Raw genomic sequence first — 19,410 nt, 5'->3', positions numbered from 1 at the left:
AGTTTTTGTGGTCTGGTGAAAAGTCTTAAGAGGAAGAGAGAGAATCCTACCCTCTTTTACCTTTCTTGTGACTTTTAAAAACAACAAATTCCCACCATCCACCTGCACTGTTATTGAGCTTGGATCTTCTTCCTCCTCTCTTAATAGGCCCCAGGAGAAGTCATTAACACTCTGTGTGGATACAAGACACTAAATAAAGAGGTAACAAACATTTTTAAGGTACCTGAGGGCTGAGCCAGGCATTAGGTAGCAGACATTTGTGGAGGGAGGAGGTTGTGCTTTGTGGGGCAGACGAGGGGGGAGTAAGGGATACTTAGTAAGGGAAGAGGACATCATGGAGGCTATAAACATACGCATGGAGCAAAGCAGATAAAGAGGCATTTTGTTCCTCCCTTGTGTAATGGTAGAACCAACCGAGGTCCTCACCCAATGAAGCCGAATAGTGAGAGCTTCAGGAAAGGTGACAGGCAAGGCATCCTCACACAGCACATAGTTCAGGTATGGAATTTAGTTCCACAAGATGGGCAGCTATCTTGGTTGGCATTAAATGCAAGCTAGACAAATTCATGGGGAACAAGGCTACCAACACCTGTGGGCTACCTCCAGTGGGAGGTCCTGAGTACCAGGTGCCAGGGATCATAAGCTGGAACTTGTGTCTTACTTGTGAGCTTCCCATTGCGGCATCTGGCTGGCTTCTGGAATAAGAGTGTAAGAAGAGCCGTGGAAAACGTTTGCAGAATACTTAAAAATGCAGTGTAAAAAAGTTAGAACGCAAATAGGATTTGAGTAAGAAGAGCAGTGGGGGCGAACTTTTTGTTTTTATTGTGAGATAAGGTGAAGGTATAGAGTAACTATAATATGCAACATAAATTGAAATTTTGAGGGAACCATGGAGGAAGGGAGGGGAAGTCATAGGTAGAATGATTGATTGCTAAATTTGAAATGTTGTTGGATTGTTTAAAAATTATAATAAAATAAAATGCAAGAAGAGCCCTGCTGGATCAGGCCCAAGTCCCTTCTGGTCCAGCCTCCTCTTCTCATGATGACCAACCAGGTGCCCCCAGGGGAAGCCCACAAACAGGAACAGAGCTCAACCGCAGCTCTCTCAGACTCAAAATATTGCCTTTAATGTGATTTGTTCTCTTTGTAGCGCCTGGAGCTGGTGGCCACTATTCACGTACGTGGCTGCATCCATGCGGTCGGCTTGTGGCTTAAAGACAATTTTGAAGCCACTTTTGGAATTGTTTGCTCTCTGCTGTTTCCACAGGTATGTAAACAATGTGCTGCTCCTGGATGGTATTCAGAGGTGTGTGTTTTCCCCCAAAACAGAGGTGAAGACATTACTTCTTTGCTATAGATCACCATGAAACTACATTCCAAATACTTTTTTAAGAGACAAAATTCTGCATTAATTAAGCCAGATGGTTGGGGTATTGATAAAATTATTATTAGTATTATTATTACCCAAAAAACAGCATCCACATCTAACTTAATTGACCCATATGACAATGCAGGACAACCAAAATAAAATTTTATTTTATTTTTAAAAAATCATTATAACTATATCTAATCTCTCAGCCCCTCACCAAATTATTCAGTATGGCTATTTCCATTAACTGACAGCCCCTGGTTTCTTCCTCTGGAATTCTGATCCTTACCTCGTTTTTTCAGAGACTCCAGATAGCAACATGGAAAAATTGCCAGAGTTTGCTTCTATGTTTTTTCAACTTGATTTGTGGCACTGAAAATGGGTTGCAATAAACCCCAATTGCACTCCAGTCTATCCAGAGTGGGTAGGCAAAGCACAGCTGAGGTTTTGCAGGTCTCCTGTACCTTTAATCAAAGGCTTCCTGCTGTTGCTTTCTGTTTTATTGCTCATGGACCTCAAGTTTCCTAGATTCTAACCTTCATATCTAGTAAAACCTCTTTTAAAGGCATATTCAGATACATAATTGATCAGTGCAGATAATTTATCATACTTCTGGTTCATATATCATAAAATTATTCAGACATGTACCCAAAAATGCTCTTGTTACTGTTTAACAGCCACTTATGATTAATTCTTCATTTGTAACAGCCATGGCATATTTCATTAGCTTTCAGTTGTGTTTCCAATCTGTTACACATCAGAAAACTGCTCTGTCTCTTCATCTCTAGGAAACTAACATAAGGGAAGTCATAATACTGCTTTATTCTGCCTTGGGAAATCCTGTATGTGGTTGGAGCCCTACAGCCTTTTTTAATGTGTCCACAGACTCTTTCCAGTCAGCTAGTGCCATGACCTTGGTATCCAACAGGGACTGGGACACGAGAGTCAGAGGCTGCAGGCTCTTCACACTGATGAAGAATGATGATGTTGGTGACAAGCAGGCACATCATGTGTGTTGTTAACTATCCTAAAGAGCCAGTTGTGGCATAGTGGTTAGAGTGTCAGAATAGAACCTGGGAGACCAGGGTTCAAATCTGCTTGGCCATGAAGCTCACTGGATGACCTTGAGCTAGTCACTGTCTCTCAGCCTGATCTACCTCACAGGGTTGTTATGAGGATAAAATTGAAAGGGAGGAAGTGTGTGCGCCATCTTGAGCTCCTTGAAGGGAAAAGTGGGCTATAAGTGTGATGAATAAATATTAAGCCAGTTGAGCAGAGGTTTGTATTGTGTTTCGGAGGGTTGCAAATACTCCACAAGTTTGTTGAGCAGCTTTCTCCAACCTCTTCAGTTGTCTTGGATGGGAACTCTCATCAGTCCACACCATGCTGAGTAGATCTGATGGGAGATGCAGCCTAATCTGGAGGGCACCATCTTGTGGAAGGCTGTTTTTGAGCATCTACAATTGTGAATTCATTGGATGCCACCCTTCCAAGGGCTCAGTCTTCAGGTAGTCTGGTTGGAGACTTAGGCTGAATAGCCAGAGTCAACCTCATGCTAACAGAGCCAAAAGCAGGTTCATGTTCTAGAGGGAGAGAAGATTCAGAAGCTCACATCAGGGGATGCACAATCCAAGCCAGGATCCAAGGCAGATCGTTGGATGAGAAGGGAGTGGAAGCCTAGGCTGTTTCCACATGCGAAAGTTGAAGAGCAAGCATGGGGAGTGGTCTCCATTTATACGCCGCTTGATGACTAAAAACAACCACAACCACAAAGCAGTTTACAAAAAACAATAAAATTATCAATAAGAAAAATTAACAATTTATAATTTTTAAAAAGTTAAAATTACTGACTAACACTCGCATGAACTTCCTAAGCTTCTGGGTAGGCTTGTCTAAACAAAAATGTTTTTGGTAGTACAGTGAAGTGCCTGGCTGACATAATCAGGAAGGGAGTTCTTACAAATTGTCACCAGGAACAGAGCCAGTTCTGCTGATCAAAGCAGTGAATGGGTGCATATGAAGTAAGGCAATCTTGCAGGTAAACTGGTCCCAAGTTGTTAAAGGCTTTATTCTAATAGTAATGACCTGAACTTGGCCCGGTAGCAAATCAGAAACCAGCCGAGATTTCTGAGCACAGTTGTTCTATGCTGACAAGTCCTCACTCCTGCCAGTAATAATAATAATTATTAATATTTATTTATTTATTTATTTATTTATTTATTTATTTATTTTTATTTATTTATTTATATTCTGCCCATCTGGCTGGGTTTCCCCAGCCACTCTGGGTGGCTTCCTATTAAACATTAAACATTAACCTATTAAACATGAAAAGCTTCCCTAAACAGGGCTGCAATCATGCTGCAGCATTTTGCACTAACTGCAACTTCCAAACCAAGCACAAGGGAAGCCCCACAGAGTGCATTGCAGTAATCCAAGCTTGAAGTAACCAGTGAACTACTGTGGCCAGGTTTTCCAGTCCAGGAATGGCCATAGCTGTCAAACCAGTTGCAGCTGGTAAAAGGCGCAGCTGGGTGCACCAGGATTGGTGCTTGCAGGTTGGCTGACTAGAGTGCTGAGGGAAGCCAGGGCTCCAGCCTAGCTGGGGAACTCCAAGCTCTGAGCAGTTCAGGAACAGAGCCATGGACTGCACTGGCGTTGAGCTCTGGTTTGAAATGGAAGCCATAATGCTAGCTGGCATTTTTCTGGAAGCTAATCAGTGAGGCCACGCCCTGGCTGCATTGGATAGCATAACCTAGTTGGTGGAGTGCAGGGCAGTACCACACAAGCCCCTTCATCACTACTTTTTGAATAATTTCTATCCCACTCTTCAGCCAGAAAGAGTCTCCACGACAGGGTACGGATGCCAGTGCTGGACAGTCCCTGCTCGGACTTCCACGAAAGGAAAAGGGACTGCGAGAGCAGAGGGGAAAAGAAAACCCAGGCACTGATTGATAGTAACAGAATTCTTTCAAAGACCAGCTGGAGCAGAAAGGTTTCAATGAGAAGAGGAGTGGGGGGTCTTTCGGCCCCTGCGGGGCTGCCCTCTCCCTTTGCAATGGCTGCTGTGATCAAGCAGGGGAATGCCATCCTCCTCCCACTCACTGCTTCTGTTCCCTTTAACGTAAGCAGGTGAAATGTCTCTCTTCCTCAAAGCACACAAAGTCCTCTCCAGCCATAGCAACCCCCCAACCCCCCAGCTGATTAACATCCACTTATAATCCTCAAAGAAGACTTTCTGAAAATCAGGGAAGGTTGCTAAGTGACAGGGAGGCACTTAGCATATCATTTACAAAAACAAAGTGTTTTAAAAGAAGGAAATGAATGCTCTTTAGCACCCCATAAAACCGAACACTGTCCATTGCTTCAATAAACACATTATTCACACTAAGCAAAAAAATTGTTAGTGATGGTTTTGCCAAGATAAACAAACCTGAGCTCTCTTCCTTCAAATGTCAATATAGTTTTGTTAAGTAGATGATTCAGATGCAGTAATAATAACTTGCACTGCATTAGCCAGAATCTGCATGGCTTTAGAGAAAAGCATATTCTAGATGCTTTATTAATAGTATAGGACAGTAAAAACAATTTCTGGCCTTTTGGTCTTCACACATCACAAGACTCGGTGCACTTTGACTGTATAACTGTTAACAAAACCAAAAAAAAGAAAGAAAATGTTTTAAAAGCTTTTCTCTGTGTTCTCTCCAAATCATCAATATCCATCCCTAAAATTAGAGGAAGTGAAGGAGAGTGTTCATCTTGCTGGGTAACATTCATGCAAATTGGGCAGACTGGGTAGGGGGTTAGGGAGGTGAAAACCAGGGGGACAGTGTCTGTTCCCCACAGCGGTCTGTTGAATTGCAAGTGTTACTCTACTGGTTGCTCTCAAACTGATCCCATCCATTATGCTGGCATCCTTCTTAATTTTTTGCAAGGGAGATGATTCTCTTTTGGTAAGAATCCACAGCTACAAGCCAGTATTTGAGCCTTATGATGGCCCCTGGAGCTTCCCCATCGTGGGGGACAGTGTAGGAGAGAGAAGAGAAGAGAAACAGCTTGTCTACGAGTTTCCCCCTAACCTTCTCCAGTCCCTTGGTGCACTTCCCATGGTGCTACCGCCAGTGGGGCAGAGGGATGAAGGGAAGACAGTTATATTTAAAAAAAAAAAAAACCAGCAGCTTGCCTTATTTTCAGTTTTATGTCTTCGGTAATAATAATAATAATAATAATAATAATAATAAAATAATAAAATAAATTTATTATTTATTATTTTATTATTATTAGCCAAGACCGGGCTCAGGGCGGCTAACAACCAATAATAAAAACAAGCTGATTAAAATACAACTTAAAAAACAAGATTAAAATACAACATTAAAACATTAAAATGCAGCCTCTTCACAGGAGGAGAAAGGAAAAAAGAAAGAGGGGAAGGGAATCAAATTGATTCCAAGCCAAAAGGCTAGGCGGAACAACTCTCTCTTACAGGCCCTGCGGAAAGAAATCAGATCCCGCAGGGCCCTGGTCTCATGAGGCAGAGCGTTCCACCAGGCTGGAGCCAGTGTTGAAAAGGCCCTGGCTCTGGTTGAGGCTAATCTAGCTTCCTTAGGGCCCGGGACCACTAGGGTGTTGCTGTTTATGGACCTTAAGGTCCTCCATGGGGCATACCAGGAGAGGCGGTCCCGTAGGTAAGAGGGTCCTAGGCTGTGATGTGCACAACTGCATACAGCTTAAAATACCGGTGGTGAACCTACAGCCAATGGGCTGGATTGGGCCCACCAAACCACCTTTTTTCTCACCATTGTCAGCAGGGTTTGACCTGAGACAGCAGTGTGATGTATTGCACACCACAGGCAATAATGGCTCCCTTGTATCATTTTGATAGAAAGGATACAACAGGATAAAAGTTTATAAAATGGTGTCTGGCATGGAGAAAGTAGACAGAGAGAAGTTATTTCTCCCTCTCATATCACTCAAACTCATGAACATCCAGTGTAGCTGAATATTGGAAGATTTAGGACAATTGGAAGATTTGGGACATATAAACAAAAGGACTTCTTCATGCAGCACTTAGTCAAACTAGGAAACTTGCTCCCCAAGGACACAGGGATGGCCACCAACTTGGATGGCTTTAAAAGAGGATAGGATAAATTCAGCCACAACGGCTCTGCTCTGCCTTCACGGTTGGAGACAGCAATGATTCCAAATGCCAGTTGCTGGAACCCGCAGGAGGGGAGAGTGGTCTTCTGCTCATGTTCTGCTTCCTGGTCTTCCACGGGCATCTGGTTGGCCCCTGTGAGAACAGGATGCTGGACTAGATGGGTCATTGGCCTGATCCTGCAGGCTCTTCTGTCCTTATGGCTATGTCCTGCAACACACAAGCCCTGTTCACAGCACTACTGCAGTTGTCTCACACATATACTTTACAAAATAGGACCAGAGGAGCACATGGTACCTTTAAGAGCTCTCATCTTGACACACCATTGTTTATTTTTAACTGGGTAATGTAAAACCAGATGCCATTTTTTTGACTTGAACTGTCACAAAGAATTCAGTGACTATCATAAGAGTGCGTCCCAGCTTCTCCCAGGTGTAAATGGATTTGTCAGTGAAAACATTCACCTGTTAATTCATAGTTAAGTGGGTATGCCTGTCCGCAGTTAATTGTTCAGCCCATCTCCTGACTTCTATATGTTCCTTTGCAATTAACAGAGACAGTGTTGTCTAATTGATAGAGCACTTCATATAAACTCTTCTCTTCACCCGTTTCAGTTTACAAGGCTGTTTACCAGATCGATTAGCACTAAAGAAAGTCATTAGTATTGTTTATACACAACAAAGCCAACACGAAACAGAAATTGTTCAGCTTAACTTAATAAATATTGCTCTTGTCACTTAGTTCTCTTCATATTGACACTAATCGCCATTGGTATAAATCTAATTTTCAAGAAAGTGACAGTTCAGAAGCTCTGAAGAAACATCAGTGAGAGCCCTTTAGAAATCAAATGTAGCTAAACTCAGCCATGAGAGTCAATGGCATTAATCTGTCAACAGGCTGTTGCTTGAAAGTATCCCACCAGCCCAGGGCCAGATTAAGACTTAAGAAGAGCCTGAGTAGGAAAGCAGAATTTTCTCGCTGTTCATGGAGAGCACATAACATGCCTCAAGCAGAAACTACAATTTTGCATGCACCTGTTTAGACCACACTGTGGGTGTTTCTCCTCTGCTGTGACATCTCCACGTAGATGGGTGGTCATATTATAGACACAGTTGTGTTTTATAGCCAAATGCTAATTTATAGCTGTACTTACAGCACCTGGAGCAAATTAATAGTTGGTGTGTGTCCATCAGTCACAGCTTCATTCGATTTAATTCAAATTATTTTATTCAATCTAAAGTTAGGCAACTCAAACCCTTGATAATTGCTATGCTAAAAAAACAAAAAACCCAACACTGTTACACGCAGGTACAGTGGTACCTCGGGTTAAGAACTTAATTCGTTCTGGAGGTCCCTTCTTAACCTGAAACTGTTCTTAACCTGAGGTACCACTTTAGCTAATGGGGCCTCCCGCTGCCACCACGTGATTTCTGTTCTCATCCTGAAGCAAAGTTCTTAACCTGAGGTACTATTTCTGGGTTAGCGGAGTCTGTAACCTGAGGCGTCTGTAACCCAAGGTACCACTGTACTTCTGAGCTAGCAAATTGAGCTTGTATGCATTGCACAAATCTGTCTTCACTAGTGACCATCCTGTCTGGGAGCCATCTATGGTATTAATCTGAAAACTGACTGTTGCGTGAAAGCATCTCACCAAGCCAGGGCCAAATTGAGAAATAAGAACTTAAGAAGGGCCTGCTGGATCAGGCCCACCTAGCCCAACATCCTGTTCTCAAGGGTAGCCAACCAGATGCCCCAATGAGAAACCTGCAAGCAGGATTGGAAGGCAAGAGCTCTCTCTTTCTCCCAACCTGTGGTTTCAATCAGCTGGTATTCAGGAACATTGCTGCCTCCAGCTATGAAGGCAGAGCAGAGCCATCACTGCCATTAGCCATCGAGAGCATTCTCTCCTCCTCCGTGAATTTGTCTAATCATCTTTTAAAGACATCAAGTTTGGTGGCCATCACGGCTCTCTGTGGGAGCAAGTTCCATCATTTAGCTATGCACTTCATGAAGACTTTGTTTTATCTGCCCTGAATCTCTATAAAGACCTTTAGAGGTCCTAAGCACAGAAAAGATTGTGGTGCCCCACCCCTGTACGTAATTCAAAATAAAACCAATACTAAACAACAACAAAATTATTTTTTGAAATGACAAAGTTTACATGTGTGCTGAAATGTATCTCATGTGCAACACATGACAGGATCCATTTTTCTTGCATTATTTTGTTAATGTCTCCCTGGTTTAGGTGGATATTAGTAATAAAAGAGGAGCAAAAATGTGGGAGGAGTGTGGAGTATAAGAAAATCAGATTTTCCCCATGGTGATTACTTCATACTTAGCCGCTTTATTTGTAATATGTCAAATTCTTTCACAATTTTCTCATTTTTTTGCTTTGCTGGATCCCTAAGAATATGTGTGGTCTGCCTGTTGGGTAATTCAGCACAGCACCAAACTTACTGATTCCAAAGACCTACCACACCAGAAATAATTTCTTAGGAGAACAGCAAGTATGCAAATACCGGTAGATGTGCTAGCAATACAATGTCATCATCCATGGCTCCAAAATTATGTTGCAAGTAGAGGTTTTCATGCAGGTGCTTGTTTCTTTATATCCCATCTTTCAAAACAAAGATCCTGCCAAGGCAACATACACAGAGTACAACCAACAATAATATCCAGATTGCTGGTGCTACCCACGGAGGTTTAGAGTTGGAACGGCTTATAAGTATAGCAGTATTTTATAAGAATGAGAGGCTGCAGGGATTGGTTTTAGTTTGGGGTGTGTTTATTATGGCAGCAGTGCAACTTAGGGCAATTTTCAAAGGTTTTTAAGGCAAAAGAAAAGAAAAGAAAACCAGGCAGGGTGATTTTCCAGGGACAATTACCAGAAAATCCCCAACTACCCTTTGCAAGTAGAAATAGTAGGTGCCTTTTATGTGAACCTCACTAGGTTGAAAAGCTGAATGAAGTTGAGCCAAACACAATTGTCATCACAGCTGCTCTTCATCACAGCTGGTGGCATCAAAAAAACGTCATTACCTGGAGATACAGGACAACTTCTAAGAGACTTGAGGGCAGTATGATAGACTGATGCGAACACTTACTGATTTTTTCCCTGGCTAAGATTGTCCAATCTAAGGGGCACTGCAGATTTTTAAAGCACACACATGCAGACATGTACACAACCATAAAATTATGAGCTAAAATGTTATGGGCTAAAATTATGAGCACACATATAATGGGTGGCAGTGACTCTTAAACAATATATCTGGGGGAGGAAGAAGAGACGTGTTTGCTGTATGCCATAGTTTCATTGAATTTGGTTCAAGCTGTTTTCCTGCAAATAAGCTGTCACTGGAGTGATCAAGGAGTTAATGCAAATCAAGCAACTTCTCTGATTTTTCCTGAATGCCTGCTGTTCCTAGTGCACACAGGATGGTGCTGATTAATGCTCTTACAATCATTATTTATCATCAGCATCTGTTTCCTAGCTAACAGCTTCTACCTGATTATTTTTTGAAGAACAGAACACATTCTCTGTTATAGTATATTGCTTGCAATTGCTACATTGGGACCGTTATCAAGGGAGATATCAGGTGGAAAGTTATAAATAAGCCCACTTTGCGAATGAAGAAGTTGCGTTTGTCACTAATGAATACATTTTCCTGCTCACAATATACCATATTGAGCTCTCTCTTGATCTGAAATAACAAAGGCCCAGTTTATAGCTTTTTAGGGTGATCTGGCAGTTGCTGGAATCTCAGGCTCTGTCAGTGCTTCTCCAGACGGTTATCTGCGTTATGAATAGCGGCCCACATAATAGGAAGCTACCTGTTTTCAGGAGTCTGCATCCTCCTATTATGCTTGGAACGCAGGAACACGAGAAGAGACTGGCTGACGGATCTGGGCAAAGGTCCATTTCACGCAGCATCCTGTGCTCACATGCTTTTGTGGGGGTGGGGGGAGGAAAAATGGGGGGGGGGGAAGAAAGATGTGTTTTTGGAAAATATGTTTTGTTATAACTTTGAATAAAAAAATTTTTTAAAAAAAGAACAGTTTCAGGTTAAGAACGGACCTCCGGAACGAATTAAGTACTTAACCCGAGGTACCACTCTCTCTCTCTGTGTGTGTGTGTGTGTGTGTGTGTGTGTGTGTGTGTGTGTTTCCAGTAGCAGCTTAAAGGCCAACTAAGTATAAGATTTCTAGGTATGAGCTTTCATGTGTATCCACACAACTATATATAATATATCCTCCATGAATTTGTCTAATCCTTCTTTACTGTCATAAGTTAGGTGCTGGTACCCAACACTGCCTCAGCTCTTTATGTTTGGCACATTATACACTGAAGCAGAGCTTTTGTTACATTTTTTAAAAATAAATATTACATTTATATACCACCTTTTCCTCAAGGTGGTCACATGGTTCTCCTCCCCATTTTATCCTCACCCTGTGAAGTGATCTTCATGGCTGAGCAGGCCATAGTCCAGCCCCAAGCATTACACCACAGACTGCAATCCTAAGCACACCAGTGAGTAAGCCCTGCTGAACACAAAGAGGTTTACTTCAGAGTATACATGCATAGGGGACGCGGGTGGCGCTGTGGGTTAAACCACAGAACCTAGGACTTGCTGATCAAAAGGTTGGCGGTTCAAATCCCTGCGACGGGGTGAGCTCCCGTTGCTCAGTCCCTGCTCCTGCCAAACTAGCAGTTCAAAAGCACGTCAAAGTGCAAGTAGATAAATAGGTACCGCTCTGGCAGGAAGGTAAACGGCGTTTCCATGCACTGCTCTGGTTTCACCAGAAGCGGCTTAGTCATGCTTGCCACATGACCCGGAAGCTGAACGCCAGCTCCCTCGGCCAGTAAAGCGAGATGAGCGCCGCAACCCCAGAGTCGGCCATGACTGGACCTAATGGCCAGGGGTCCCTTTACCTTTTTATACATGCATAGCATGAGGGGGTAAGCCCCGCCCTGCGTAATCAGTCACATGACGCAGTGCATGCACACCATTTGAATGGCAATGCCCATCAACTTGGGGGGGGGGGGAGTGACTCCCTCAAATATTTTATTTGGGGAGAGCAAAAACTCCTCGGCCTCTAGGAGTTGGCTCCTATGCATAGGATTGCACTATTACTCATTTAGTTTTACCTAATTTTAATACTGTATTTTTAAATTGTTGCAACTCAACCTGGGATCACATGGTGAAGGGTGGGCAGGATTATACCTTGTGTAGTTATTACAGTTATTCTGACAGTATACTGTAGTACAGGGATGGGAAACCTTCTAGACCCCATGGGCCAGATATTTAATCACCTGCCCCCTGCACCTGGGCCAACTTTGACAGGCGGGCAAGATTTGAGAGGTGGGCGAGTCCACCTACCTGTCAAAGTTGGCTAGCGGGGGTGAAGGGAGCTAGTGACTGAGCAGGATTGAACTCCTCATCGATCAGCTGATGGGCAGGTGGGATCAGTCCAGCCAGATGCCCACAGCCAAACCAAGCAGATTAGAACAGCTTTCTGCAGGAATAGACCATATGCACTAGTTCCCCACAGGAGTGACTGTGTGCACATCTGAAGCAAGCAGAATTTGTGCTCTCCCTGCTGATGGGAAGCGAGGGTGTTGAATTCTGCTGAGTGCAGGGATCCACTGTGCATGCAGAACTGTCCATCAAAGTGATGTCAGCAGTCCATTGATGTGATGTCATAGAAATAAATCCCAGTGAAGCAAGTAGTTGCATTCGCATGTACAGTCATACCTGGGGATAAATGTGCTTCAAGTTAAGTATTTTCGGGTTGCGCTCTACAGAGACCCAGAAGTAATGGAGTGCGTTACTTCCGGGTTTCGCTGCGCGCGCATGCGCAAACAGTAAAAATGGCATCACGCGGAAACGGCGACGTGCAGATGCGGGTTGCGTTCGCTTCAGTATGCGAACGGGGCTCCGGAACGGATCCTGTTCGCATCCCAAGGTACCAACTGTAATAGTAAACCATGGTTAAATACTACGTCTGTTAGCTGTTACAAACCCAAGCAAGTCTTGAGCTTCTACGCCCCCATTCCTTGGGGAAAGTGTTCAACAGAAGTTAGTTTTGCTTTCATAGAATCGGGCTTGTTACTTCATACAAACCAGAGATTTTCATTTATTACAAGCTGCACTTAGTTGAACAAGCCAGCTTCATAACCCAATGGTTTAAAGTTGACGTGTGAGCCAGAATCCCACCCACCAGGCTCATTCCAGCTTGTGCTAGTTGCACAAACCCCTAGTTTTACATTAAATGCATTGGGACTTACTGCTGAGTAAATGCAAGCAGGTTTGTGCCGCACAGCCTTCATGGTGCTTGCCTTTGGACCTCTCGCTGCTCAGGGAGCTGGGATGTGTGCACTACCACGTCAGAGGGACGGTTAACAGACTGAATCATAAACTGGGCTGTTCTTGCTAGAGGCTATAAAGGGAGTTCTTTTTCAATCTAATATTATATATCGGGCTTCTCTAAGTTTTAGAGTGATTAAGCAATATGAGAAATCTTTTTGAAAACGAGCTTCCACTGCGCAGGATCCTTATTTAAATAAAATAAACCAAAGACCCCCCAAAAAATACATTATGAAAACCTACATTCCCACACATACATCACAACTAATAACACTACGCATCTATAAAACATGGTATTAAGGGATCTACAAGCTACTATAAACAAAACTGATCTCTGGTTTTCTGGAGAAATTGTGAACAAAATGAAGATCCACAATTCTCCCACAAAGGTATCTTCCTTTGTTCTTCTTGCCATTCTTAATTTGAGAGTCGTTTTTTCTGTAAGGGCATCACACCACACTCCCTTGTACCAGGCCTTCAAGTTTGTACTTTTAAAGTCCTTAACTGTTCCTCCTCATCTTGGTTGCCCTCCTCTGCACACGTTCCAGCTTGTCAACATCCTTCTTAGACTGTGGTGCCCAGAATTGGACACAGTATTCCAGGTGTGGTCTGACCAAGGCAGAATAGAGTGGGACTATGACTTCCCTAGGGACACAGGTGGCACTGTGGTCTAAACCACTGAGCCTAGGGCTTGCTGATCGGAAGGTCGGCGGTTCGAATCCCCGCAACGGGGTGAGCTCCCATTGCTCGGTCCCTGCTCCTGCCAACCTAGCAGTTTGAAAGCACATCAAAATGCAAGTAGAAAAATAGGTACCACTCCAGCGGGAAGGTAAACGCTGTTTCCGTGCGCTGCTCTGGTTTCACCAGAAGCAGCTTAGTCATGCTGGCCACATGACCTGGAAAAACTGTCTGTGGACAAACATCGGCTCCCTCGGCCAGTAAAGCAAGATGAGCTCCACAACCCCAGTCGTTTGTGACTGGACTTAACTGTCAGGGGTCCTTTACCTTTACCTTTATGACTTCCCTTGACCTGGACATTCGACTTCTGCTGATGCAGCCTAGAATTGCATTAGCTTTTTTGCAAGGACCGACTAAAGGTACCTCTGCTGCTAATAAGGTTAGCTTCCAAGAGTGCCCAAATGGACCCATTGCCTTTTGCACGTTGGCTGCTGTGCTGGACCATGGAAGGTAAACACAGGTGTTCTTACTTGCTGTGAACTTTCCCTGCAGGTTCTTCTATCAAAGCAGCTTTGCTTGGGTTACGCATACTCACACTGTTGTATTAGGGAAACCCTGGCTGTACACATACATACCCTGTCATAATTGCATTTTAAAGCACACATGTTAACAAGTAATTTTGTCTCCATATTTTCTTGCAGGCAGTAGGTTTGGTGATGGCCTGGTTATACTGGCAAAAGCTCAACGAGATTCATTACAGGCTGGACACTGTGGATTTCAAGGCACTAGACATGACTGACTTCGACTTTGCCTCTCTGGACCTCACTGGCGCTGGTTGGTGCTGGTGTTTGCCCCGTGAAGGTGGCTACTTACCAGTCCTTGACAAAGAGGATGACACAGTAAATGATGACATCTTCCAGAGTAAAGTTTGATTGTATTTTGGGACTGTCTGCAAGACCAGCCTTCTGAGAGAGTCTGGTCAAGGCTTAGTGCATCCGTAGATGCAGGGTAGCATTGTGATTTGTTTCAATTAGCAAAGCAAGAAGTAGGTATGACAAAGGGTGCTATGTCTTTAAAATCCCACACAGTCTTCAGAAGGGTGTGGTTGGTTGGTTTTAATGTGGGTTAAGTTGGGTTTGGTGAGTGTCCTGAGATAGCATTTTGTATTATTTTATGATTTGCACACTTTTTTTGTATGTCTTTTTTGGAAATAAAATATGGTCTTGCCTTTATCCAATATCTTCCACTGAAAGCATCCTAGAATGTAGGAGCAGGTACAACATGAAAGTTGCACACGTTTGCATCCCGTGTAAAATTCCAAAATGCTCCTCTTTTCTCACCCAGATGCATCTGGTCTCCTGAAATCCCCTGTATTTATCTGCAGCTCTGACTTCACACCATTTTAAAGGCTACATAAACCCAGTCAACCAGGGATAATGATGGTGTCATAGCTGTATAGTCATCAGATCTGCCTTTGTGGGCATCATTGAGGAACAAGCATGTCTTCATGTAAATTGGTGTCACTGTGCTGCCAAAAAACATCAAGGGCATTTCCTCGTGGCACTCTGGCAATTTCACTACAACAAAGTGTTGCAAAAAGTGGGTGTCAGCCTTGGCAACGAAGACCCTGTTTCAGCTCAGCAATAATCACGCCGCACACTCCCAAACCACCAAATGGGTGCAAAGTAGTTATCTATTAAGCACAGATCTGACCTGGTCTTTGTGTGTATCGAATATTATATATATAGGCAGGACCCAAACCAATGGGCTCAAATTACAAGAACTTTCCAAGGGTAGGAGCTGTTTGACGGTGGAATGAGCTACCTCAGAAGGAGTTGGCCATGATGATCCTTGGGGTCTCTTCCAACTCTACCATTTTATGAGAGAGAGATATCCAGATAATAATAAAAGGCGAAACCTAACAGAACTATAAACCTCATCCTTACAGGAGATTGTGTCCTCATTCAGAGCAGGAATTTCTCCAGCTTCCCGGTGGAGTGGGGAGACCCCTTGCACCAGCAGCTCCATCTCATCTGCAGCAAGTTGAAATTTGTTCACCCACAACCAGTTCACCACTGATGTACACCTTCCAGGGATATCGCCATCCACCAGCAATGTTGTTAGCAAATGTGTATCTGTGTTTAGCATTGATGTGGGCTGCTGTGGAGCTCTAACTGTAACATCTTTGACACAAAAATATATGCATGGTCTGGAGGAAGTGGGTAGAAATCAGTTTTTCTCATTCTCTCATATTACTAGAATTCAGAGCTATCTAATGATGCTGACTATTGGAACATTCACATTGGTTGGCATCCATCTGTCTTGGGAGGCAATGGAAGAGTTTGCCTTCATGGTTGGACCTTCAGAACAGACATAAAGGAGCTACGTCTTCACACAGCACATAGTTAAATGATGGAGTTTGCTCCCACAAGGTCACAGACTTTGATGGCTTTACAAGAGGATTGGGTCTGCAATGACTACCAGCACACCCTACAATATTTATCTGATAAAATGTTGCCGCAGCCATTCTGGCTTCAAACATATATAAAAACATTAAACATTAAAAAAACCAAAAACCTCCCTTTACAGGACCACCTTCAGTGCTATTTTTCTAGAAAAATTGGTGCCGGAACTCACCATGAACCCTTCCTTCATTCTCTTATAATGACAATGGAGCCCACCTGAGAGATGTCAGAACTGAGTTCCAGTGAGTTCCAGCTGAAAAAAAGCCCTGGTTGTATAGTTATTTATCTCCTTGGTTCGGGGTTCGCATAACTCCACACCCTCCAACATTTCTCTGATGAAAATAGGGACGTCCTAAGGAAAAGTGGGACATTCTGGGATCAAATCAGAAATGGGATGGCTTCTATAAATCTGGGACTAACCCTGGAAAATAGGTCTATGTTCTACAGCCATATTTTGAAACCGTATGCCTCTGAATACCAGTTTCTGGAAATCACAAGAGTTGCACTCACACCCTGCCTGTGGGTTCCCCATTGGGGCGTCTAGTTGGCCATTATCTGCAGAAATGGCTGGAGGATTAGACCTTTGGTCTAATCTAGCAGGGTTCTCCTGACATTCTTAGAAGTCCTCAGCACCACCAGGCTATGGGAGTGAACAGAAAGAAGGAGCTTCACTTGTTGCAGCAGGAGCCCCATGAGTGGCTGGGCAGTGGTGGCTAGTACAACCCGGAGGTCTAAATAGACCTCCGGGTATAGGGCAGTATATAAATTCAAACAACAACAGCAACAACAACAGACATCTGAAGGCAGTCCTGTATCAGGAATTTTTTAATGTTTGTCATTTTACTATGCTTTTATATGTGCTGTAAACTGCCCAGAGTGGGTGGGGAAACCCAGCCAGATGGGTGGGAAACAAACAAACAAAAACAACAACGTATTATTAATAATAGTAGTAGTAAAAAACGGTAAAGGACCCCTGGACAGTTAAGTCCAGTAAAAGGTGACTATGGGGTGTGGCGCTCATATCACTTCAGGCTGAGAGAACTGGCGTTTGTCCACAGACAGCTTTCCAGTTCATGTGGCCAGCATGAATAAACCGCTTCTGGCGCAACAGAACACCATTACAGAAAACAAGACGGTACAGAAATGCCGTTCACCTCCCTGCCACAGTGGTACCCATATATCTACTTGTGTTGGTATGGATTTGAACTGCTAGGTTGGCAGAAGCTGGGACAGAGCAACAGGAGCTTACCCCATCGCAGGGATTCAAACCACCGACCTTCCAATCAGCGAACCCAAGAGGCTCATTGGTTTAGACCACAGCGCCACCCGCATCCCATGTTTTTTACTTTTTATCATTATTATTATTATTACAACTGAGCTACAGCCCTGGGTCTTAGACCAAGTCACTAAGCTGCATTGCAGGTTTTCTGAGATGTAATACACAAGGCTCTAAAGCAGACGACATGTTAAAGCATCGGTGTGTATGGACTTACATGTAAATTATTAAGTCCTATCCTCTTCTTTCCACCTTAGTAGACTTTATTTTTAAAATAAATAAATAAAAGGGGCTCTTAAAATACCCTCATTTTTATTCAGGAGCCTGTCTCCATCTGATATTTCCAGAGGCCGTTTCCCACTGGTCGTTTCCGCCTTGTTTTGCATGAAGGCTCATCTGTGGGTGCTTTGCCTTGTCAGGCTGAAACAGCAGCGTTCATGGAGCTTTGATTTCCTCCATTGCCAGGCCCCTTGATGTATAATGCATGGCTGCAGAGCAGCATAAATCATTTAGCACTTGTTTCATACCTAGCTGGACATGAATCTGCGCAGGAATGAATTCAGCCTGTAGGATCCCAAGGTGAAGCTTTTCAGAGAAAACAAAAAAAGTCTTGTGGCACCTTAAATATTTAACAAATTTAGTATGGCATCAGCTTTTGCAGATCATGCCATTATAAATTCACCAGTCAATTCAAAAAAATTCTTTGGGGTTTTTTCTTCTTCTGCAACATAGCCTAGCACTGCTACTCCTCTGGAATATCTTCAGAGAAAATATTAATCCCCAAATAGCACAATCAACCCAGGTCTGTTCTTAGACCGTGGAACTGAATCCTACTCTTCTTAGTTCCTGCGTGGATTCACCAGTTTGTCTTCAACAACCCTTGCCTTATCTTTAAAATAATAGCAATGAGCAAGGGTGGACAAACTGCATTTGCAAACGAGCTATGATCTGGGACTAGAAATTCCGATGGCTCTGAAATAAAATCCCTTTTGTTTTCCACAAACCTCTGCATTCCGAACAAGTGGGCTTCTTTTCACAAGGAGAAAACTCTACAGTCTTTGGGGTTGGAAGCTGCTCCTTCACTTTTAATTTGTGTGTCATGTTTGGCTGAGAAATGGCAGGCATTTGTCATCCCCAGGCAAAAATACCACTCTGTAAATGGCTCAGGATAATTATAGTACAGTGTTTTATATTTTGTCCGCTAAGCTGCCAGGTTTCACTAATGCTAGAGAGACGAAGGCAGATGGCTGAATGAGTATTTCCATTTCTGGGTTAATGCTAAGCATGGTGATGTCCAACCATTAATGCAAAGGGCAGAATTTCAGCAATGATCCAAGGACAAACTTCATAAAGGCACCCTTTTACTGCAATGCACTGCTGGTAGCTAGTCAGGAGTGATTCTGACACGTGGGGCTGGAGCCATTCATCTAAATGCTGTGCTGAAGCAGTAGGAGGGACAATGCTAGGGTGGCCATCACCATGACCAGGCAGAACAGCAGAATACTAGCAGAAGCAACAGGGCAACAGATGACATGCCCACAATCTCCCCGGCAACTCTCTCTTGCCAGCCGCCAATCATGACAGCCCTGGTGGTGCTACCATGTTAGCCATACACGTGCAACACCAGTCAATGCACAAGAACAGCAGGGTGGAACACAGTTGAATATTCCCTCTGAGCGTCTTGGCTGGGGTCCATTGGGACTGGAAGGGCAGAAAATTAGACCCGTTTCACTTTGCAAGGGTGCAGCCTAACCAAAAACTGGTAAGAAACAGTTTAGGAGGCGCCTAATGCAGACTGTAAGAGTAAAAAAACAACTCCAGATAAGGTGCAAGGGTGGGGGGAAACCTTCAGTTGAGAATCAAATTAGGTTATTAAATTTCTATAATGCCTTTCAAGGATCACCGGGGAGTTTACAATATAAAAACCCCGAAATACATATAATAGTAACCAGTGCTTTTTTCTGGGGTTACTCAAGGGTACGCAGTACTGGCACCTACTTTCAAATGTTAATAGTGTGGCACTTACTGTAACAACTTTATGGTGAGTACCGGCGCCTTTTTTTCTATTAAAAAAAGAGAGAAAGCACTGATAGTAACAAACAAAA

The 19,410-nt window shown here is 43.5% G+C and overlaps 1 protein-coding gene across 3 annotated transcripts in view; it reads left to right on the top strand.

Moving 5' to 3' along the window:
* The window catches only part of LOC308483514 (tetraspanin-15-like), a 94,760-nt gene extending 79,964 nt beyond the window's left edge, over positions 1-14,796 (top strand). For all 3 annotated transcript variants that reach the window (XM_081017545.1, XM_081017544.1, XM_081017543.1), the window contains 3 exons: positions 148-201; positions 1,151-1,267; positions 14,266-14,796. In XM_081017545.1, the coding sequence (XP_080873671.1) occupies positions 148-201; positions 1,151-1,267; positions 14,266-14,496 (402 nt within the window). In that variant the 3' untranslated portion in view covers positions 14,497-14,796. The remainder of the gene's footprint in view (positions 1-147; positions 202-1,150; positions 1,268-14,265) is intronic.
* Positions 14,797-19,410: the final 4,614 nt, after the last annotated feature.

Source organism: Podarcis pityusensis (genome assembly GCF_964106645.2).
Source record: "Podarcis pityusensis genome assembly, chromosome: 8".
NCBI lineage: Eukaryota > Metazoa > Chordata > Lepidosauria > Squamata > Lacertidae > Podarcis > Podarcis pityusensis.
This window is presented reverse-complemented; position numbering and strand designations above follow the sequence as displayed.